The sequence below is a fragment of the Rattus norvegicus genome, chromosome 5 (genome assembly GCF_021556685.1).
Source record: "Rattus norvegicus strain SHRSP/BbbUtx chromosome 5, alternate assembly SHRSP_T2T, whole genome shotgun sequence".
Lineage (NCBI taxonomy): Eukaryota > Metazoa > Chordata > Mammalia > Rodentia > Muridae > Rattus > Rattus norvegicus.
In genome coordinates, this window is record NC_141538.1 from 130030958 (window position 1) to 130055048 (window position 24091).

Below are 24091 nucleotides of genomic sequence, written 5' to 3' on the forward strand. Positions count from 1 at the left end.
AAAGAAGTACAAGTTTAAGCCAAGTGGTGGTTTATGCCTAATAAAACTAGCATTTCTGGATGCTCACCCAGAAAAGTACTGGGAATTAGTGATCAGCCTGGGTTATAAGTTTGAAGCAGTATGCCAAGCAAAAACAGAAGTAATCAGTAATGCTGAGGCTCTGGAGGAAGACATGACTAGGGAAGTAGAGAAACTGAGGATTCCAGTGGCGGGAGTGCCTGGAATGAATGAAGCTCTGGGCTCAATCCCCAGCACCCTGTAAACTGACAGGATGCTGCATGCCTGTGAATCCAACACTAGGGAAATAAGGCAGGAGGGTCAGGAGTCAAAGGTCATCATTGGCTATATAAGGAATTCAAGTCCAACTTGGATTCCATAAACCCCCAATTCTGAATAAAAAGGAGGTAGAACGTAAGTTTAAAATGTTTTTAAGTAGCTCAGTACAGCCATACATTACATTTACAGATAAAAGAATAAGTTGTCTTTGTGTTTTTGTATAAGCTCTCCTTGGTAATTGAGATTGCTTTAAATTGAAGGAAAAAAAATGAAGTTATCCAATTGGCTAAACCCCTAAGAGGAGAGTGACTTCAGAACAAAATGAGATTAACAAATCATAGCATCTAAATAGATGTTATTGAGAGGGAAGAGTAGCTCTCCATTTAGCAAGCCTCCAGGTGGTCTGAAGGTGTATTAAATAAAGGCGGATGGACCCCACCCCCAGCCTATGATTTAGTAGTCAGGTGTAGGATCCACAGCCACACAGTGTTTGATGTGTACTTAGATTTCTTCTGCAAGAGGCTTCACGTAAATGGCATTTATCACTTTAATGAATTTAGCCTGCTGTAAGATCAGACCTTTCTTTAGAAACCTGATTTCAACAGTAAAAGAGACAGTAACTATTAGTCGAGTTCACGGGTGTAAGGACCAGGATATCACTTTCCCATCATCACTGGACTTTGCCCATAGTAGATTGAATCTGAGGTCTTTCTTCCTGGTGCTGCCTTTGCTCTCAGCTGCCTGGACTGCGGGCATGGTTTTCTAGATTAATATGTTTATTGAGCTAACCTGGTTTGGCTGGTTGGGTGGCTGTTTGTCTCTTTGGGATAACACTGCATACCTTGGCTTTTGATTGATTGTATGTAAACCTTTTAGTGTGTTGAAGAGCATCATTTTAAATCTAGGAAATAGGGGCTGGGGATTTAGCTCAGTGGTAGAGCGCTTGCCTAGCAAGCGCAAGGCCCTGGGTTCGGTCCCCAGCTCCGAAAAAAAAAAAGAAAAAAGAAAGAAAATCTAGGAAATAGAATTTGTCATTGCATATGTGCTGGGTCACAAGACAAAATGGAAGCCACTGATTTTTAAAAATATTTCAAATTCAGGTCTTAATGTTACATATATTCTGCATGAATGATATGAATTATATAAAAAATTATCTTAAGCCAAGGATGGCAGTACATGCCTATGGTCGGCACTGTAGAAGCGGAGGCAGTCAGGAGCTTGTAGCCAGCCTAAGTACTGTAACTATGTCAATTAACTAATTCTGGTCTGACTGTTTTCCTAAGTCTTTTGACCCCTCTGAACATTTTACTCTCAGAATTGTTGGACTAATGATTATCGATACAAGGCCTTGATTTATATTATATTGCAGATACTAAGAGCTGTCATGTCAATTTTTTAAGATAGAAAGGTGGCCCAGTGTGCAAAGGCACTTACTGCCAAGCCTGTCACTGACTACTGTAAGTTAGGTACACGTGCACATGTGGGGCTCACACGCACATGCACACAAATGATTATTAAGAGAAGATGAGAAGGTAATGATACATTTTAAGAACTTGTTGATCTGATCTGAAGAAAGGGGATAAACCTGTTTCCTTTAAAGTCGTCGATACAGAACACCTCATTTTCTTACTCTGAATAAAATTATCACTGAAGGAAGTGCGCAGAATGATATTCCCACAACTGCTCTGTTGCTGCTTACTCATTTGCGTAACCTTGTAGTATGTATTGTCATTGTCCTCGGTTTAGTGATGAGGTTAAGTAGCTGGCCTGAAGCCAAGGATTCAGCGTAAGCATTAGCTGGGGATAAAACTATATTCTACCTCAGGGTTATTACAAGATGCAAATCAGACAAGCTTGGGAGCCTGTACATCCTAAGGACTTGCATGCACAAATATGGTACACTTAGTTCCTGCAGGTAAAACAACCTTACACATAAAAATAAATCTTTGGGGGAAAACACCTGAGTTCTAAAAGAACACGGCCTATAGGGTTGGAGGATTGATTTAGTACTTGTAAAGAGTTTAAGATAATGCCAAATATAGTTCTAAGTAGACACTGAAAAATGGCAAACACCCAAGCTCCTGACTCAATTTCTAAACTTCTGAGCTGGAGTGGGGTGTGGAAGAGAGGGCAGTGACTGTCACCCAGGCAGGCCTGGAGCTCTTCTGTCCTTTTGCACATTGGAGTTGGTGTGTAAACCCTCCCTGTCGTGGTGCTACCAATAACAACTTACTGGGTACTGGTTCCCTCCTTCACTCAACTGTGCGTAGCAGTGGTTCCAGTTCAGGAAAGACAGACACCAGCTGATTCTCTGTACTCTCAGATAGAAATCTGAAGACTGGAGCTGGGCGTGGTGGCTCTTGTATGTAATCCCAGTACTTGGGAGGCTGGGCTGGAAGATTGTTCAAGAGCAGCCTAAGTTACAGAGTGAGACCAGGCCTCAAGTAAAAGATCATTCATACATACATACATACATACATACATACATACACACACACACACACACACATACATACATTTATACATACACACATACACACACACACATACACAAGGAGGGAAGGGAGAGAGGGAAGACAGAATATGAAGAATGAGAATGGATCTGTGGACTACTGTTAAAAATATGTAGTGTTGGGTTAACGAGGTGGCTCAGTGGGTAAAAGCACCTGAATTCTGTCACCAGAACCCACAGGGATTGAAAGAGAGCTGACTCAAAAGTCCAAATGCAAATGCATGCACACAAGTCGAATGTTAAAAAAAAAAAAAACCTCTTTTAGTTAAAAAAAATGTAGTTTAAATACTCCAGGAGAATAAACAAAAATTGTGACCTCTGGACAGGGAGAGACTTCAAGGGAGGAGAACCTAGGAGGCTTCCTGGAGGAGGTGGTGTTGGCAGTTATCCCAGAGGCAGGGTGGAACTTGAATCCTTTGTCAATAGCCTGGACTCCCTGTAGGAGACTAGGCTTCTTATTCTGAGGTTTCTTGCCCAAGTCCAGGGAGCCCTGGCTTCCTTCAGTAACCAACACTGCCAAGCTGAACCCGGGGTTTCTAAAGCCTGTGGGTACACACAAGCTGGAATTTCAAGGTCTGGACACACTAGTTTTGTGGCTAGATAGGCACATTCTCAGGCACTGGGGTGTGTGCTCAGAGAAAGGGGGAAATGTCACCTCTGCTGAGCCGAGTGACTACCCAGATGTAAATGAGGCCGCTTGGCACAACCAGGGCCAGAGACCACAGGCAGAGTGGAACTGTGGCCAGAAAGACAGCTCTTCCGTGTGGTCTCCAAAAATTAACCTCTGAACTTCAGTTCTGTCAACTGCAAGAATGGAGATATGTGGTATTTAGTAAGTTGAAGATAAGATGTTATGTAAAGCATGTGACTAAGAGGTTAGCATATTGAAAACATTTGATTTGTAAGAATCAGCCACAGTGTGTTAGACAGGAGACTTGTATTACACAAGCACACAGGATGCAAACCCAGCCCAAAAGGAAATGGAAGCTCTCAGCCTCCACATTCTTGAAGAAAGCTTCCAGGAGGTCCTGGATCCAAGTTCTCTCAAGCTGCTAGCTTGTATAAGCGCCCACAGGTGCCTGCTGGACTGCTCTGGTGAGGTCTAGAGCCCATCCTTCTTGTTAGCGGTAATATAAAATGCTGGAAACACACATGACTCACATTATTCTGAGAGACTGGCATATTAGCTCCTGTCCCATCCCCCACCAAAACTCAAATCAGAAGTTTATGAAGTGGTGCTTCGTCTGTGTGATTCAGGACAAACCTGACCCCCTCTGTGTCCAAAGATGGGTCTCGACCAGTTAGGTTCTGGATGGAATGGAGGTGCTCTGGTCCCCCCAGGCCTGGCCTGCTACTGGGACGTCTGCAAGGGAGGAGGGCCGCCAAGGTTGGGAGGAGCTGGGCCCGCCCTGCATGTCTGATCAGGTGCTGCCTCCGGAGAGTCCCTGAGAGTCTCTGCCGCCAGCTGCAGCTGTCACCACGAGGGGCCATCAGCGCCCTCCTTCCAGCCAGCCTGTGCCCATGGCCTTCCTGACCACCTGGAAGAGGGCAGCATCCAGGAAAAGAGACCGCAGGTACAGGATCGCGGCCGTGCGGTTAGGGCTTGGGGTGGGGCTGAGGGGGGATCTAAGAGTACCAAGGACAGCGAGGCAGCGAGCTTGGGGCTAACTGCCACCCTCGGGCTACTCAGAGCTTCCTGCATCCAAATGTGCTCCCTGGTCTCCTGCACTCTCCCGGAGCCAGTGAGGTCTGCGGATAAAGGAGTGCAGCCCCATTCCACCTAAGCCAAGTTGCTAGGTCACTGGTCTGGCCTTTGGGGATGGCAGCGCAGAGAAGGGGATCCTGGTTCTCAGCCTTGTGGGGGGTTGGGGGGTGGAGTAGGGGAGCTGAACAGAGGGAGGAGTGGAGATATGCACCAAAGTTCCCCCCTGCACAACTCCATAGGGATGTGCTCTCTTCTGGGTGTCACTCCCCAACTTCCCCCATATGTGTTTGAGTTGGTGGCTTTAGGTGTGTTTGCTATCTGAAGGAACAGTCCTGACTGCCTCACAAGGCTTTCATACTGACATAGCTGTTGCCCATACTGCTGTCCCTGGAAGAGGGCAATGCTGTCCCGAGCACCCCTAACTTGACAAGCCACAACCCTGATAATATATCTTCACCCCCAAACCTGTTCCTCATCCTGTGTCCCCATCTCAGTGAGTGGTATAGTCATCCACCCAGTTGCCCAAGCCTGAAACCTGGGAGTCATCTCTGACGCCTCCCTCCTCATCCCTTCCCTAGTCCTGCTGACTTTAACCTTTGTCTAGCAGAAGCCCCTAGCTTGCCCAGTTTTCTCACTAAAGCAAGTGTATAGGAAGATCAGGGTTCAAGGTTCAGTATCTAGTGAGCTTAAGATGGAAACTGGCCTGGGACACATAAAGCATTAGACCCTGTCTACAAACAAACAAGCAAACAAACCCAGAACAGCCTGTGGCTGCTTACCCCCTGGAAGCTGAGTTACTGGCATCTGCATTGTAGTATTCTTACAGCTGGGCTGAGTTGATCAGATCTGCCTGGGAGACAGTCTCCTCACTCCTTGACACTCAGTAGAGCTCTCCTATTTAAAAATCCCCTTCACACCCCTCCCACTTTGGATGGCTTCTCTAGGTAGCCCTGGCTGTCCTGGATTGCTCTCTGAAGACCAGGCTGGCCCCAAAGTCAAAGCCCACTTGCCTCTGCTTCCTGAGAGCTGGGATTAAAGATGTGAGCCACCAACACATAGTGTGTTGCGCTTCTCTCTCTCTCTCTCTCTCTCTCTCTCTCTCTCTCTCTCTCTCTCTCTCTCTCTCTCTCTCTTTATTGAGGAGGTGGGCAAGCATATTCCACAGTACACATGTGGACAACCTTCAGGGGTCAGTCCTCTCCTTCTACCATATGGTCCCAAGGGTAGAGCTTGGGTCATCAGCTTGACTGCAGCTGAGGTTACCTGCTGAGCCCTCTAGGCAGCCTGAGTTTTCAGATCCAGGGCACTAGCACATTTGCTTCTCCTTTTTTGGTTCTCAATCAGCACTTCAGGACACTCTGTGGATCACTTGCCTTGTGTTAAGCACTGTATGAGGCTTTGTGGCCACAGTTGGAATTTAGACACAGAGGCCTCTGCTCTTGGAGACCATATTCTAGCATAGACCAGCAGCACAGACAAACAGAGACAAAGGGGCATCAGAAATAGGTGCCGGGCAAACTTTACAGTAAGACAATGGGACGCACAGTAAAAGTGGAGCATGCTCAGAGCCTTCCAGAGTGAGAACAGTTCGTGCCAAAGCCAAAGGTATGTCTGAGGGAGCAGAAGGGGGCCAGGAATTAAAGATCTAAGGAGCTCAGAGAAAGGCTGGCCAGAGAAATGAGAATTATTGGTAAGTACCCAAAGACTCTAGGCAGGATTTTCACTTTTTTTAAAGGTGACCGTGCTACCTTAACAAGAAATGATTCTCTAGACAGATCTTCTCAACTATAGGTGATGGCCGTCCACTCCTTCACACAAGAGGGTGGGGTCCCCAGGGCCCAGTAAAAATTGGGGCTCAATATATTTTGGTTCTGATGATGTTACAAGGAGTAATTTCTGAGGAAGATAGAACTCCCTGACTGACATAACGAAGCCGGCTGTGGTCCAGGCCTCTCCTCATCTAGGACCTGTCAATGAGAATTCAGTTGCTCTCTGTCCTGTGGGCAACAGGAAGCCTCCCAAGTAGTCTGCATGTGTATTTCTAGTGTCATTGTGTGGAGAGACCAGAGGCAGGGTAACCAGAAGGGAGGATGGGTTGAAGACCTAGGAGAGGGATGCTGGGGTAGAGATTAGGAGAAAGGGGGAACTGGGAGAGAGAAGCTAAGCAGAAAGGAGACTTGGTAAAACAGGCCAGAGAATCACCAAGAGTGAGGCTCTGGTCAAGAACATGCCTCCACATGAGTGGCCTGCACATCCATGCCTTCAAAGGTCAGCTGTGGCTTGTAGACAGCATCAGGCCATGACTAGTGCTAAATTCAAGTGCATGTCTGTCTTAGTGGAAAAGTGAGGAAATCTTCCATCCTAGATCTGTTCTTTGAGTAGAAGAGATTTGGAAAGTTTCAGGGGTCAGAGGTGGAATTTCCTTCAGGAGAACTAGATAATTTCAGAACTATTGGGGAAATGAATGGGACTGTCCTGGAACCTGTTATCCCTTAATGTGAGCATCACCACCTACCTGGCCTCAAATTGATTTCTTAGCTCAGCCAAACCACAGCCCCAGGCATGGTTTGTGCTAGAGAAGTCCTGCTCTTGGTGTGAGCCCGAGTCAGAGGAGCACTTGAAGTCTAAGGTTGCCAGGGTCCTGGACAGCGTTGCAGGGGACTTGAGGCTTAGATTTTACTCACGATTTCCGGATCCTTCAAGGTGAAGCACTGGTGATTCCTAGGCTTGTGATTTAAAGCCCCAAGTTTTTATACTGTCAGCTATTTAAATTCCAGGATTCTGACCTCCCACATTGCTAGGAATAAGAGTCTGAAAGGAGAGATTCTTCATTAGCACCTCAATCCCCAGTGATGGGTCATGAAAAATCTTCCAAGTAAGCTTTGTCCTGCCTTGTGAGTGTAGGAAGACAGAAACATGAGGCAGCTAGGGCACTTTTTAACATCCGGGAGAAATAGGCTATTGGGGTTGCAGCTTGAGATCTGTCACCATTCTGTTTCCTGAAGGATCCTCAAGTCTGTGGTAAGAGTTGCCTTGCTTCCTTGGAAAGTCTGTCAGCTCACTTTCCATGGCCAGCCCCACTGTCTCCTGATTCTCCTTGCAGCTCCCTGGTTGCCAAACCTTTATATGGCACCAGAAAGCAGAGAGAAAAAGCACCCAGAGGCCACACAGGCTTCTGGAACTCCTGACTTTGAGATAGGAAGGGTGCCTTTGGAAGAAAGACTGTTTGGATAGGTAGGAGGTTGTCTGGTGGGTGGGTCAGTGGGCAGGTTCATTGGTTGTTTGGTGGGTGGCTTGGTGGGTGGGTTGGTGGGTTGGTGGGTTGGTGGGTTGGTTGGTTGGTTTGTGGGTTGGTTGGTGGGTGGGTTGGTTGGTGGGTGGGTTGGTTGGTTGGTTGGTTGGTTGGTAAGTGGATTGGTTGGTTTGTGGGTGGGTTGGTTTGTGGGTGTGTTGGTTTGTGGGTGGGTTGGTTGGTTGGTAAGTGGATTGGTTGGTGGGTGGGTGGGTGGTTTGGTTGGTTGGTAAGTGGATTGGTTGGTAAGTGGATTGGTTGGTTGGTGGGTAGGTTGGCTGGTGGGTAGATTGGTTGGTTGGGTGGTAGGTGGATTGGTTGGTGGGTGGATTAGTTGATGGGTGGGTGGTTGGTGGGTGGGTGGGTTGGTTGGGTGGTAGGTGGATTGGTTGATGGGTGGGTGGTGGGTGGGTGGGTTAGGTGGGTGGGTGGTAGGTGGATTGGTTGGTTGGTTACTTTGAGTTTATTTTTGCTTTCAAGTCAGGGTCTAATGGTCTATTATATGGACTAAACAGGTTGTACTTAGGAATTTAGGAATTTATATGAATATGTATGGATGGATTTGAAAAAGATCAAGGAGGGATTTATAGGAGGGTTTGGAGAAAAGAAAGAAAGGGGGAATTGATAAAAATTATAATCTCAAAAATCTAAAAGAAATACTTAAAAATGGGAGACTTTTAAAATGGGAGTGCTGTTAGGAGTCCCGCTGAGAACCGTGAGGGTTGGGGAGTTTCTCTGTGTAAAGCGCTGAGCACAGCCACAGGGAGTGACTGCATTTGCAGGATTACCTTTCCAGGAGTGGCCCTCCCTCGGGGCTCTTGCTTCATCACCTGTGTCTGTCGGTTTCCCAAGGACAGAATGTTATTTCTCACAATTCTGGAAGTTGGGAAGCCCAGACAGGCAGAGTCCATGTGTGGTGAAAACCTCTCTCCATCTTGGAATGATCCCTGCCTGCACTCTGCCCTCCCTGGTGGCAGACATGAGGCTCTGTCTTTTGTAAAAACATTTTCTTTCTCTGTTTCTGTGATAGCATTCTCTGACAAAGTAACTCAAGGGGGAAGGTTTACTCTGGCTCAGGAGTTAAGTGTACAGCCCACCATAGCAGAGAAATCAAAGTAACAGTCATGGCAGAGAAATCTAGGCAACAGAAGCTTCAAACTGCTGGTCACGTGGTATCCACAGGCAGGAAACAGTGGAGACTGTGTGTGTGTACATGTGTGTATATGCATGCACAGGTATGTGCACATGTGTTTGGGTGTGCATGCACCTGTGGTGGAGGTCAGAAATCAGCTTCAGGTGCTGGTCCTCAGGAGGAACCCACCTGTCTTTTGAGGCAGGATCTGTCACTGGGGCTCTGTAAGCAGAATAGGCTGGCTGGCCAGCAAGTCTAAGGAATCTTCTAGTCACTGCCTCCCAGTACATGCCACCAGGCCTGGCTTTAATAGTAACAACAACAACAACAACAATAATAATATATATAAATATAATGACATTAATATTATTACTACTACTACATTTAGTATGTGAGTGGTGAAGTCAGAGGACAAATTTCTGAACTTGGTTTTTCCCTTCTACCTTGCATCATAGTGATCCGTTGGTTTAGTGGCTTTTTTTTTAAAGTGGGTTCTGGGGAGCTAGGGAGATGGCTCTGCTGTTACACACTGGCTGCTCATCCAGAGAGCCAAGTTAGATTCCCAGCACCCACATGGCAGCTTACAACCATCTGTAACTCCAGTTCAAGGGGATCGAACACCTTCTTCTGGTTCCTGTAGGCACAGGCATGCAATGATTCAGAGACAGCCAGGCAAAACTCATGCACATAAGATGATGATGATGGTGGTGGTGGTGGTGGTGGTGATGATGGCAGTGGTAATGTTGGTTCTGGAAATCAAATTCAGCCCTGTGTTTGCATGGCAAGCACGTTGCCAGCTCTCAGCCCTAAGAGGCCCATTTTTAAGAGTTTAAAAGCTATTCCTGGGCACAAAGCAGACCAGTGGAAGAACACTGTCAGCCCTGCAGATCACGTCTTCCTTCCTCATTTACATTGCAGCCTGAATTCCCAATCCTCCACCCCTTCCGAACCAGGCCCCCACCTCCAGATGCTGCCTCTTCCCGCCTTTGCCACACAAGGAGACCCACCAAGTGAGTGCATGCCGTGGGCCATCTGTTCTCTACAGAACATTAAGCAGGGAGGCCCTGAGGTGCTGGCCATGGTCCCTGGGTGCACCTTCTCTGAACAGCCTCCCTTGGTGACAAGGCCTGTCTGGGCTCACTTTCCTACCTAGTGTTCACAAAATCCTCCTGGTCGCTCTATTGGTGAGGAAACCGAAGCTAAAGAAATAACGGTGAGGTTCTGTCCTGAGAGCTTCCCTGTTGTCTCATTGCACCCCTGAAACAACTCCATCCTGGGGTGTCAGAGCAGGGAAGCAGTCTGCTCTCGCAGCTACTCCCTATGCAGCTGCAAGCTAGCTGGGATGTGGCAGGCTGAGGCATCTACCCAGGTCACCCTTGCTCTATAGCCGAGGCCTTAGCTTCCAACAGGGATACCCCCTCTCCAGAGCTTGGATCCTTGGTGTCAGTCAGAACTGTCCTTGGCCTCTCTGCCTGCCCCATTGCTCCTTCCTCTGGTCCACCCTTTGCAGCACCTGAAGACCAGACTGGAGCAGAGGGGTCCCAATCCTCAAACTTAAAATATCAGAAGACTCTAGAGCCCCCTGCTCTGCCCTCTGTTGGAGGATGAGGGAAACAAAGGCTAAAACGGGAAGTAATGTTTCCAAGGTTTCGAAGTTTGTGGGGACAGAGTACACTGGAGGGAGTAGCCCCATCCTGAGGAGGAACAGGCATCTCCGCAGGAGGTCACTGCTGGGCAGAGTTGAAGAGTTGTGACTCATGCCTGTAATCTTAGCATTTGGGAAGCGGAGGCAAGACAATCACTGAAAGTTCATGGTGAGCCTGGTCAGTGTATGAAGTCCAAGGCTAGCCAGGACGACCTTGAGAATTCCACAAAACAAAACAGCTATGACTGTCATTCCCTCTTTAAGGGCCTATGCTGATGGGCCCGTTCACTTCTAAATCATCAAGAAGCCCAAGCCTATAAGCGGAGTTCAGTCTCCTACAGGACTCGCATGGTGGATGGAGAAAACCAAGTTCTGTAAGTTGTCCTCTGCCCTCACGGGGTACACAGCTCATACTTGCCTCTTCTCTGCAGATAGATTTAAAATGTTTAAAGAGAAATAGAGCTTGCTTTATAGTTACCAGTTTAGTCATGCTAGGAAAACATGGTAGGAGCCAGGGGCCAGATCTGCAGTGACAGCGCCCGAAAGAGTGAGGAGGGGTACTTCATGCCAGGGCAGGGCCTGGGGAGGCAGCTGGCCCTGTCCCACTGCCCCTATGTGTTGGGCTACTGTTCTAGGCTTATGGATAGAAGAGAGGTTTACTGGGATGGAGGCATGGCTGGCTCTAGTTGTTTTTTTGTTTTTTTTTTTTTGTTTTTTTTTTTGTTTTTTTAAGTATCATTTGTCATACACTTGTGCACTCCATTCCTATGGCCCGAATTTCAAATACCCCCTTTCCTTTCTTCTCCCATTCTCTATACTGGGGCTCCACTTGCAGCAGCATGTGCACACAGTGACCTCAGTTATATAGGCCTATAAAATAGGTATATACAAATCAAACATCGACTCGTAATAAATCATAAGGAATTTTATTTTGAAACAGTTCTTTGACACATAATTTTACCATGTATTAAGAATGAAAGTAAATTTGCACACCAGTAAGGTGAATGTGCTTGCTTATTTTGTTTCCCATTGTTCTACTTGTTTATTTTATGTGTATGAATGTTTTGTGTGAATGCAGACATGTGTGCTGCATGTGTGCCTGGTTATCAGATCCTCCAAGACTGAACTTACAGAATTGTAAGCTGTCCTGTGGGAGCTGGGTCTGAATCCAAGTCCTTTGGGCGAGCAGTCCTCTTAACCACTGAGCTGTCTCTCCAGCCTGTCATTTAACGTTGTTGGTTTTTTGTTTTTTTTGTTTTTTTTTTCCTTTTTTTTTTTTTTTTTTTTTTTTGGAGCTGGGGACCGAACCCAGGGGCTTGCGCTTGCTAGGCAAGTGCTCTACCACTGAGCCAAATCTCTAACCATTTAACGTTGTTTTTTGAGACAGAGTTTCTCTGCGTAAGAGCCCTGGCTCTCTTGGGACTAATGGAACTCACTCTGTAGACCAGACTGGGCTCAAGCTCACAGAGATCCACCTGCCTCTGCCTCCCAAAAGCTGGGATTAAAGGCATGCACCATCAATGACTGGATTTGTTGTTTGTTTGTTTGTTTTTTGAAAAGGTCTAGCCTATTCTGGCCTAGAACTCATTTAGGTCAGAACTGCCTCAAACTGGGGCATTCCTCCTGTTTAGCCTTCCAAGCCCTGGGGTTACAGGCATGAGTGCCCCCCCCCCAACACACCAGCATTAAGCAGCAGCTTTTGAAGTCATACATTCTAACAAAATCTAACCCAAATATGAATTAGCTTGAAACTGGGGAGTGATGGTAGGAAAATACTGACAGCCTTTGTTTGGGGATCTATGTAGATGGCACGTGGGTAAGTCAGGCTTCAGGGCCTGACTGTGAATCCCTAGCACTCGTGTAAAAGCCAGGTGTGCCTGTAACCCCAGTGTGGAAGGCTGGGGAGGAGCCAGTCAGCCCCACTAAAGCTGCCCGGTTCAATGAGAGACTGTCAAAGCAGTAAGGTGGAAAGTAAAGGGTACCAGGCATCCTCCTCTGGTCTCCTCCTGTGTATACACCCATGTTCTGCATGATTAACTCATTATATTCTGTAATAGCAAAAAGCTTTTGTGCAGTGCAGGAACACTGAATGGGATGGCATAACAGCAAGGTGTGTGTTCAGAGCCAGAGATGCAGTGATCATGTGGTACAAGGACTGCCAGAAACATCTTAGATTCAAGACAGATTTGATTTTGAATTAATTTTTTTGGTTGTTATGCATTCAGAAACCTTTTATTGTTGCCAAAAATGTTGCAACCCTCATATTCAGTTATATAACTCCACATTGGAATGACAGCTTACAGGTCAAGAAGCTGTAGTTGTCCTCTGACCTCCACACAAGTGTGTGAGCCCACATGTATACACACACACACACACACACACACACAATATTATTTAAACATTTAAAAAGAAGTATTCTGTAGGATAAGGAATCAAGGCTTGGGTTTCAGCTGTGACTAGACCAAAACCTCAGTTTTCTCATCTGTAGGATGGGAGGTAGTGCCACTACAGACTTTCCAGGGCTTTCTGAGGAAGTTTTGCTCACCTAGTATCTTCTGAGACTCTCCAGCTGAGAAAGCACAGATGAGAGTAGTGCACAGAGGTTCTCCTAGTCACGCAGTGAAATCATGTGGTACATCGGACATGTATTATGATCCTAAAGTATAGTATGAATAATGTATAATGGTCCCAAAGTACAGTGTGAATAGTGTAGAGTGGTCCCGAAGTACAGTGTGAGTAGTGTGTAGAGTGGTCCCGAAGTACAGTGTGAATAGTGTGTAGAGTGGTCCCGAAGTACAGTGTGAATAGTGTAGAGTGGTCCTGAAGTACAGTGTGAATAGTGTGTAGAGTGGTCCCGAAGTACAGTGTGAATAGTGTGGAGTGGTCCTGAAGTACAGTGTGAGTAGTGTGTAGAGTGGTCCCGAAGTACAGTGTGAATAGTGTGTAGAGTGGTCCCGAAGTACAGTGTGAATAGTGTAGAGTGGTCCTGAAGTACAGTGTGAATAGTGTGGAGTGGTCCTGAAGTACAGTGTGAGTAGTGTGTAGAGTGGTCCTGAAGTACAGTGTGAATAGTGTGTAGAGTGGTCCCGAAGTACAGTGTGAGTAGTGTGTAGAGTGGTCCCGAAGTACAGTGTGAATAGTGTGTAGAGTGGTCCCGAAGTACAGTGTGAATAGTGTGTAGAGTGGTCCCGAAGTACAGTGTGAATAGTGTGGAGTGGTCCTGAAGTACAGTGTGAATAGTGTGTAGAGTGGTCCTGAAGTAGTGTGAATAGTGTGTAGAGTGGTCCCGAAGTACAGTGTGAATAGTGTGTAGAGTGGTCCCGAAGTACAGTGTGAATAGTGTGTAGAGTGGTCCTGAAGTAGTGTGAATAGTGTGTAGAGTGGTCCCGAAGTACAGTGTGAGTAGTGTGTAGAGTGGTCCCGAAGTACAGTGTGAATAGTGTGGAGTGGTCCTGAAGTACAGTGTGAATAGTGTGTAGAGTGGTCCTGAAGTAGTGTGAATAGTGTGTAGAGTGGTCCCGAAGTACAGTGTGAATAGTGTGTAGAGTGGTCCCGAAGTACAGTGTGAATAGTGTGTAGAGTGGTCCTGAAGTACAGTGTGAGTAGTGTGTAGAGTGGTCCCGAAGTACAGTGTGAATAGTGTGTAGAGTGGTCCTGAAGTACAGTGTGAATAGTGTGTAGAGTGGTCCCGAAGTACAGTGTGAACAGTGTGTAGAGTGGTCCCGAAGTACAGTGTGAATAGTGTGTAGAGTGGTCCTGAAGTAGTGTGAATAGTGTGTAGAGTGGTCCCGAAGTACAGTGTGAATAGTGTGTAGAGTGGTCCCGAAGTACAGTGTGAATAGTGTGTAGAGTGGTCCCGAAGTACAGTGTGAATAGTGTGGAGTGGTCCCGAAGTACAGTGTGAATAGTGTGTAGAGTGGTCCCGAAGTACAGTGTGAATAGTGTGTAGAATGGTCCCGAAGTACAGTGTGAATAGTGTAGAGTGGTCCTGAAGTACAGTGTGAATAGTGTGGAGTGGTCCTGAAGTACAGTGTGAATAGTGTGGAGTGGTCCCCAAGTGAAGAAGCCCAGTGGTCCTGGTTGTATGTTCTTGCGGGTTGTGGAGGAAATGAAGAAGGAAATCAGGGCTGACATCTCTCAGTTATGACAAGTGAGGAAACAGGTGTCCCGACAGATGAGGAGGGGCTGAGACTTAGGAAGTCCTCCGGTGTTGGCTCAACACGGTGCTGAGCATGTGACCCAAGCTGGGTCACCTGGACTGGGAGGGAGAAGCGATGATGAGCTGAAACTGGGCCAGAACTCTTGAGGACCAGGAACGGCCTTGGGGACAGCCCACTGACTCACTGGGTGTCTGGGTCCAGCTTGAGGACCACTGCAGTGATGGGGGAAGGGTTCTGACTCTGCTGCTGTTTGCTCAGCTGTTTTCATCTGTGAAGCGGAGAGAAGAGCAGAGTCCACCCCCAGGCACCAGCACACTATTGTGCCTCATGCCATCCCTCTGCGTCTCTATGTGCACACATTCTTGCTGCTCACGGGGAAGTAGGTATGGTTATTCCGTTTCCCTCAACAGAAACCGAGGTTGCAGAGTAGCTAAACATGAAAGTTGGGCAGGATAACCCTTGTGCACTTACCAGCACATGTGGCTTGTCAGAGGCCTTTGACAAGAGTCAGCCATTGCTAAGCTGATTCCCTCAGAGGGAGCTTGGACCTCCTTGAACCCAGTGCCCACTGTCAGGCATCCGCAGGCAGAGACACAGCGATGCTCTGACTTTACCCTACCGTGAGAGAGAGCCAAGGCTTCTCTTTCTGCTCCTTCCTCATCACATACAGTGTTACCCACAGAAGTTAGGGATACTCATAGGAGGTAAGAGATGAGAGGCCAGGACCCAGCCAGGGACCTCCTGGGAGAGGTGACATCTGAAACGATGCAAGTTCTTAATAAAAATTGGCTAAGTAGAATCAAAACTAATGGAGCTTAGCGCTTCAGGACCACTTACCCACCTGCAAGAAGACCCTGAGTTTCTTACATTAGCAATCTGTCGTATCTACCTATCCCCCGTGCTCTCTTTCATACTGTCTGTCTGTCCATCTGTCTGTCTGTCCATGTCTGTCTCATATAACCTGGCCTGGAAGCCCTTAAATAGCTGAGGTAATTAGAAGTCCTGAGCCTTCTGCTTCTACCTCCCAAATGTTGACTTAACAGTGTGCAGTATCTTTTGAAAAGTGGCCTCTCGATGACAAGCTCCTGGTTCCATTCCTGGTTGCATGGATGAATTATGTGACCAGGAAGGAGTGTGTATTGTAGGCAAAAGGAACAGCATGTGCAAATGCCTAGGGACATGACTGTGCGGGGCATGGACAGGCTTCAGCCTCATCACCTAGAACTCGGCTCTATACTGGTCTCTTCAGAATCACAAACTCCAGCCTTCATCAGTGTGTCCTTACCCACTCCGGTGCCTTTTGCTCCCGACTTCATTAATACACATCTCAAGGCTCAGCTCCCATCTGCTCCAGACAGACCCTTACCCCACATACGTACATATCCTCGTCTAGATTCCTAATAGTTGCTGGTACATGCTGTTATGGTCAAATTCCCATCAATATCTTTTTAAGACCATACGTGAGGCTACCAAGGCTGGAACAGTTTCCACATAGCAGTGCCTGGCCTCTGCCCACACAGGGCAACATAAGAACTCACATTCTGGGAAATGGCTCAGCAGTTAAGAGCACTGGCTGCTCTTCCAGAGGACAGGGGTTCAATTCCAGCACCCACATGGTAACTCATAATGTCTGTAACTCCAGCTCCAGGGGATCTGACACCTTCACACTGGTGTAGCTGCAGGCAAAACTCTAATACACACACACACACAAATTTTTTTTAAAAGAAGAACAACAAACAACTCACAGCCTTTCCGGGCAGCCTATCTTGATGTAAGCAGCAATCCCCCAGACATTTTTCCCTATTCCTAAATTCAACTTGCCTGGCTCTTCTGGGATCTGGTCCAAGTACTTCCCACCATGGCTGCATTTTCAGGCTGCTCTCTCTTGCTTCCTCTTCTGACATCCTGGAGCTCAGGGCCAATCCCTCCTCCTGTCCCTTGCCTTTCTAAAGGGACAGCTCTAATCTAATGGCAGCCACGTGTTATGATGAGTCACGGGAGCATCTGGGCCCAGAGGTAGTGGCCAGTTAACTCTTAATGGGCCAGGGCTCTCTGCTAAAAGATCATGAGGGCTTCTTCGGAACCTGCCTCGGATCTAAGTGCAAAGTGGGCCTCTGGGGATGGACCACTCACTCTGAGAGTGAGAGAGGAGGAGGGCAGAGGGAGAAGGGACTGGGTGTGAGCTTTGGAGTTCCTAAGTTGCAGTTCCTGCTTGCCACTTATTGGAGTGGCTCTACACAGGTCACATGGACTCAACCGCTCTGAGTTTTTGCATCTGGAAAAAGGCAATTTTAGGGATGGTTTGAGAAGACCTGCTAGCGGGGCGTGCTAACCCGCATGATTTCCACCTTCTGGTCTCCTGCAAAACACTGGCCCAGTTGGACAAGTGGTTAGAATGAATGTCCACATCTGTCTACAGAAACTACGCTTTCTCTGCTAAGATGGCTCGGCAGTGTGGCTGGACCGTGAGAGCTCAGGTGCAGGGCGGGGAGCTGTGGCCTAGGGAAGGTGGAGAATTTTCCAGCCTGAGTCGGTGGAGGTGTCGGCAGCTCCGTTAGTTGTCTGCTCCTAGTCCGGGCTGCGCCGACCTTGAGCGCCGGGGTCTCACCTGGCCAGCGCCAGGGGCGGGCGCTGCGCAGCGCGGGCGCGGTCATGGCCCCACTGCGCCGGTGGGCAGCCCGAGACCGGCCCGGCCCCGTCGCCTTCCCCGCCCCCCTGGCGCGCCCCTCCCCGGCCGCCGCGTCGCTGGGATCCGGCCGCAGCACCTGGGCTGCGCCTGGCGTCCGGCGCACGCAGCGATGACCACGGCTAGCGGCCCGGGCGACCTGCCCGCGGGGTGAGTGGCGGAGGCCGCCTCTGGGCGCGGGCCATGAGGGGCGAATGCTGCGGGGGACCTCCCAGGAGGAGCCTTGGGACCGCAGTGCGGCTCCAGCTGCTGCGCAACCTGCAGCCCGCGCCCTGCTGCCTCCTGGGGACCCTGGCTCAGTCACAGGCCTTCTGGGTCCCAACTTTCTCTCCCTCCTCATGGAGTATACACCCGTGGGGTGGGCCTTGTTACGATCACCCTTCTTTGCAGATGAGGAAACTGAGGCATAGCTCTTAAGTGACTTTGATTATCCAGGAGGTTGAGAGCAGAAAGTGAAATTTGAACACAGCTCTGTCGGGTGGCATCCCCCCACTAGGGATATGTTGTGTGTTTGAAGGGCTCTAAGTATGCGAGGGCCAGGGTAGGGGGTGGGGATTGGGTGTAGTAGGAACCTAGGTTGTTAAGGTGGGTGTTGCCACTATCAACATGACTGTCTTGGCCAGCCCCATCCCCACCCCCACCCCTCCAAAGTCACAGTCAGACCCCCTAGATTGTCCCCTGGCACTGCCAGTTGCTGTCTGGAGACAATCAGCCTGTGTTTCAGTGCTTGGGGGCAGTTGCTGGGATCCCAGGCTGCTGGGAGGTTGCTGGGCTGAGATCCTGCTCAGGTGAGCTGGGAGCCTGCCCTACCTGGAGACTCAGACCAGTAACAATATTTGCCAAAGGCCTGAGGCTTGACAGATGAGCAGGGAGGAGAGAAGCCACCAGCCACCTGGAAGCCTCCCCAGGGCCTATAAGTATAGTGTGGGTCTGAGAGAGTGGAAGTTCAGTGCTGGGAGACAGTGTGGCCTGGAGGAGGTCACCTGTTAAGTTTTCTCCTAATCAATTTCTGTTGTATAACTTTGGTCAAGGCTTTTACCTCCCTGACTTGTGGTTCCTCCTTTGGAAAACAGAGAGGCTGGGCTAACTGTGCCCTTCCTGCTGAGGGTTGAAAGCTCAGCTCTCGAGCTTGGCTGGGTAGTTTTCTTCACAGCCCTGACGGAGCACCACCTTCAGTACTAGAAGTTTTCAGAAGAAAAGGCAGACAAGGAACAAGGCTTCCATCCACAGATCCAGACTTACTGGCTGGAAGCCCGGACTCTTCCCTCTTGCCCATATAGCACATCTGTGTCTGAATCCCTGGGCTCCTCTAACCCTGCTCCAGCCTCCAGGCCAGTAAGCACAAATTTCTAGCACAAACAGAATACCTAGGTTCCAGTATGCCTGCGAGGGCCTGGTCTCTGTGGTCACACAGGTTCATTTGTCCAGTCCCTGCTTCTGGTCAGTGCCATCCTTGTGGGATTTGAGCAGGGGAGACCTAAGTAGAAGCAAATCCCACCCCCATCCGTAGACACTTGGTCTCAGCAAACACTCGGGTCTTGTTTGGTTAGAACTCTAAGTTCTATCTACCATATAACAATGATTTCTTGGCAGTGGGACAGGGTGGGTTGAGACAGGGTCTCCTGTAACCCAGGCTACTGTTGCACTCTCTGTGTAGCCAAGGATGACCTTTGAATTCCTCATGGTCCCATCTCTACCTCCCACCAGCTGGGACTATAGGCATGTGCCACCATGCCCAGCTAAAAGATGTGAAATGTTTTTAAGGCTTCAGAAGAATATATTTTGTATAGAAAGAATCCAGAAGAGGGCATCAGATCCCCTGTGGTTGGAATTATAGGCAGTTGTGAGCCATCAGTGAGGGTCCTGGGAACCAGACTCTGGCCCTCCCTGAGAGCAGCACATATTCTTAACCACTAAGCCATCTCTCCAGCCTCTGGGGTAAATAATAAAACAGAGTCCTGTGATCTTGCCACCCCGTGTTGCCAGATATTAACCCTGTGTTCCACATACTCTATCCTCCTTTTAAGAGAGAAGTGTTAGCGGAAACCCTCTGGAACCCCACCCCCACCTGCCGCCTTCCCTCACCAGAGATAATTGCCAGCCTGAGTCTTGAGTTTATAGTTTTCCATTTTTGTTCTCCTGATGGGTATAGGAAAATCTAAAAACAATCCAGCTTGGGGGGGGGGTGTTCCTACTTTCAAGTGTTCTGTAACAGAACCTGCAGAAAACACCATTCTGTGGCTTACTTTTCTAAAAGCTGGGTTTCTGAGGTTTTGCCTCCTTGGGCCCACATGCTGGTCCCCATCACCCTGACACCTGCTTCACCACCCTGTGTAAAGACTTCATTTATTTACTCTTCCTTCTTGTTAGACATTGGGTGGTTTCCTGTGTCCTTCTATTCAAACAGAGTATTCCTGTATGGCTGTCTTTTGTACATAGGAGTGTGCCTCTGTGGTCCTCCTGGTAGTTACGGTGTGCACTCAAGCCTTGCCCTCCCTCCCTCTCTTCTCCCCTACCCCCACCCCTCCCTCTCTTTCTTTTTGACAGGATCTCACTATGTTGACCTTGTTTGTCCTCAGATTCAAGATCTTTCTACCTTGGCCTTCCTGGGTGCTGGGACTTAGGATCGGGCCACCGTGCCTGGCTTGTTCGTTCCTGCTTTAGTCCAGCTTGATGAGAGAGTGGTGGAAGTGTGTAGCATTGGGAAAGAATGGCCAGTGATAGTTCCTGAGTAGTCCCCCTCGGTTTTTCTTCACAGTGGTACCTAGGCTGTAGGTACCATTAAACCCATTGTACTGATGAGGAAATAGAGGCTTATCAAAGTCATGGAACTTTCTCTGTGCTGGGGTTGGAGCTCAGCTGGCACGGTGCTTGTCTAGCATGCCCAGAGACCTGGGTTTGATCCCTCAACACCAAGTAAAGCTGAGCACGGAGGAACACAACCTGTAACCCCAGCATGTGGGAGGTGACACGAGAGGATCAGAAATTCAGGCTCACCCCTGGTTACTGCTGAGTGCCAGCCTTAGATACGACACCCAGTCCAGTCTCAAAGGACAAAACCAAAACACCTCTAGCCGGTGACCAAGTAACTGTGGAGTTGCAGCTCAACCCAGGGCTGTCTGCCTTCAGAACTCTGAAAGGCCATGTCCTGTTAAGTCTCTCCGTGTCTGGTTAAGGGCCCCGGGAGTAGGGGGCTCAAGTGAAACCTCTTGGACATATTTGAAACCTAGAAAGGTCACTTCAGAAGCTCCAACTCCCTATAGATACACACTGCGTTCTTTGAGCTATAGCCCCCTATCCCCAAAGGGCAGAACAGAGATTCAAATCAGGGCTGGCTCCAGTCTGCTCCCTGAGTGACTTTGGTCTCCCGGCTTGAGGTTAGGGTAAGAGGTTAACTGGGTCTGAGGGTCTCCCAGTCACCTTGTCCCGAGCCCTGCTCATAAGACTTCAGAGTAACAGCCTAACCCCATGGCATAGGGAGATGGGGAGGGAAGGGGAGTGGCTCCAGCTGCCTAGCTTGCTTCTCACAGTGGCCTCCCACATGTGTGTGTATGTGAGTGTGGATGTGTCTAAATAGGACAGTTCTTTTCTACTGTGCCTAGGACCCTGATATAGGTCACTAGCCATGCTCCATCCAGCTCATTGCTTGCCCATCTCCATCCCTTTAATGTCCTCATGGATAGCAGATGTCACCATCACAAAAAACATAAGTTGGGCAGAACAAGGTACCTTGGAACGGAGAGGCCTGGGTGGCAAGGGGACAGCCTGTGGGGACTTAGGCCCACCTTCATAGTTCTGGGGAAATCCTGGGGAAGTCTTGTGCTTTGCTTTTGTAGAAGGCCCCCAGGGAGTGGCTCGCACAGCAGTGCTTTAACTCCCTTATCTGTCAAATGTAGATAAGAGTTCAGCTGGGAGAATTGAGCAAAATAGTGACCAGGTTAATTTAGATAAGCTTGGTCTATCTCTTGGTGGGAGGAGTGGTTGTCAATGCCATTAGTCCTATAGAACCAATGTCCCCAGTCTTCCTCCGGGGCTCCCTGTCCAGCCCCTGCCTCACCTCTCCATCCAGCAGGCTTTCTGGAGCCTGTCTTCAGCCTGTCCGGACTGCAGTGCCTCAGAATGGCCTTGTGGCACACGCCACCAGCCCTCTCTCTCTGTACTCGAGTCTCTCTTTGGGCTTCTTTGTCCCCCTTGTGTTCGGTTCAGCTCCATGTGGACCAGACACCTTCCTTGAGTGTCCAGGCTGAGCTGAGGCCTCATCAGCCCTGACGAGTTTTACAGTCACAGCCCTGTTAACTGTGACTGTCATCGTTCTGCCTGCTCTGGAGGCTTCAGAACCCTGAGCACCTCAAGGGCAGGTTCCGGTCTAGGGCCGCGCTGTTCCAGAGCCCAGACTGAACATGGACCAAGAGAGTTTGGTAGGTGTGGTGGGAGGGAAGACAGAGGGAAATAGAGTTCAGGACTCTCTCTAGTGTAAGGGGAGGTTGCTGTAGATGTAACTCACTTCTATTTACACAAAAAGGCACTGGGACCCAGGGGAACAAGTCCACCAGGCTGTGTGTCTTTATCTCCTCCACTCAGGATAGGGTGAGATGGGTAGAGCATCTGCAGAAACGGGAGGCAGGCTTTTGCCTCTGCACTTGATGGATGTGAGCCCTTGATCCCTTGAGGTTGAGCCAACGGACAGCTATATAGGCAGAAATTTAGGTTAGAGCCCAACACTTAGCTCTGTGGTTTTGGTCAAGTCACCTCACTCTGTGCCTCTGTTTTCTCATCTGCAGTGGGTAGAACCCCGTGTCACAAACATTTTGAGGGTACAAGTTAAGAATGTCATTGAATACCCATGGCACTATGTCTCCTGCCTCCCGGTTAATTCAGACCACAAAGATGAATGGGTTGGACACTGGTTGCTAGGCTGGACCTAAACACAAAGGCCAGGCGTCCTGAGAAGAGGGCCAGCCAGCTTTGGGTTGGGACTTTTATGACCGTGAAAAGGAAGTGAGTCTTTGCTCTCAGAGGCACCAGGAACCACGATGGATTGGAAGTAACATGGTTCAGGTCTGTGCTTTCAAAAGATATCTAGCTATGAAGACAGACGTGAGTTACAGACCAGTGTTTCCAGCAGAGCTGGAGGCTGAGTGGGTTACACGGAGCACCCTCTGAGATGACCTCCTGAACTTTTTGACACCAGTCGGTCCTCCCCGGCTGTGGGAGCTGGAGTGTTGACCGGGAAGCCTGTCAGCCTAGTATTTCAGACTCAGAAAGCTCCAGCCCCTCAAGGCAGGGGAAACAGGGTTTAGGGCTTGAACTGTGGGAAGTCTCTGGACACAACCTTTCTCCTGCCCTAAGTGGAGGCCCTGGAGGGTCCAGTATCAGTAAATATTAGGGGAGTGGTAGGAAAGAATTCCCTAAAAAATGACAAATACTAGTTGATTTTCTTGCAAGAGCTTCGGGCTTTTTTTTATTTTTATTTATTTATTTTTTTGGTTCTTTTTTTCGGAGCTGGGAACCGAACCCAGGGCCTTGCGCTTCCTAGGTAAGCGCACTACCACTGAGCTAAATCCTCAGCCCCCAGGCTTTTTTTTTTTAATCATTATTATTTTTAATGCACACTGCCTTTGAGGACCTAGAATCCATGAAGTAAAATGACGAATTTTACAGCATCAGGGTGGTGGTGCCCAGGGAACCTGGTCAAAGTCAACATGGTCCTCTCTGAAGGAATGAGTCCTTATCCCAAGGTCCCTTTGGGAATACTCAAATGTGAGTCCATGCTAAAGGTATAAAGTACACAGCAAAGCAAGCCACTGAAGTGACAGCACGAGAATCAATAAGTAGCAAAATTGTTTTCTCTGAGGATCCAAAATGCTAAAATAATGCATAATTAGTTGTGTCTAAGATGTGTGAAGAAGTTGAAGCTGAATCTGAAACAATAAGCAGGGAACCAAATGCTGTCTAAAATAACCAACCAAATCTGAAAGAAGAATCCAGTGGGCTCCCTGGAAATGGAAACCACAATCAATCTGAAAACACAGCAACCAGCAGGTCCCAACCAAGGAGGAACTGGTGCAGGGAGAGCCCTGAAGGGGAGCAGGGAGCTGTGGACCGTATGTGGGGGTGTGCCTGGGTGGGGGTGGAGGTGCAGAATCCCTAAAGAAAGTCCTCAGCCTGTGACCCCAGCACTTGGAAGGCTGGGGCAAGAGGACTGAGTTGAGCATTTGAGCCAGCTTGGCTTGCTGTCTTAGTCTCCCCGTCTTTGATATTTATTTTATCAATACGAATGTGTCGCCGGCATTGTGTGTGTACACTGTATGTGTGCCCGGTGCCTGTGGAGGTCAGAAGGGGGCAGCTTACCCCTGGAAGGGCGCAATGGATGGTTGGAGATGAGCCCTGGTTCTCTTCAAGTACAAGTGCTCTAAACCCATGAGCCACACCGCCCAGCCCCATCTTAGCCTCTTTTTCTGTTACTGTAATAAAATAACTCCGATAAATGCAATGTAGGAAAGAAAGGAATTATTCTGGGCTTACAGTTCTGCATCTGCGGAAAGTGGTGGCAGGAGCAGGAAGAGCTGCACTGTAAAGCCTCAGGGTGCGCCCCTAGTGGCCCACTTCCCTCAGGAAAACCCACCTTCTAAAGGTTCCTCCCTAATCAGCACTGGCTGAATGTTCACACCGAAGTCTGTAGG

The 24091-nt window shown here is 48.7% G+C and overlaps 1 protein-coding gene across 7 annotated transcripts in view; it reads left to right on the forward strand.

Annotated features, from left to right (window-relative positions):
* Positions 1 to 3681: 3681 nt before the first annotated feature.
* The window catches only part of Ttc39a (tetratricopeptide repeat domain 39A), a 52593-nt gene continuing 32183 nt past the window's right edge, over positions 3682 to 24091 (forward strand). For 2 of the 7 annotated variants that reach the window (XM_087548180.1, NM_001415826.1), the window contains exon 1: positions 17455 to 17558. Coding sequence is in view for 3 of the 7 variants with exons in the window: in NM_001415826.1 (NP_001402755.1) it covers positions 17521 to 17558 (38 nt within the window). In the remaining 4 variants the exon portion in view is untranslated. Of the gene's footprint in view, positions 4363 to 16751; positions 17200 to 17454; positions 17559 to 24091 lie in introns of those variants that run through there. The other 5 variants (XM_087548181.1, XM_087548175.1, XM_087548179.1 and 2 more) reach the window with 5 other exon arrangements.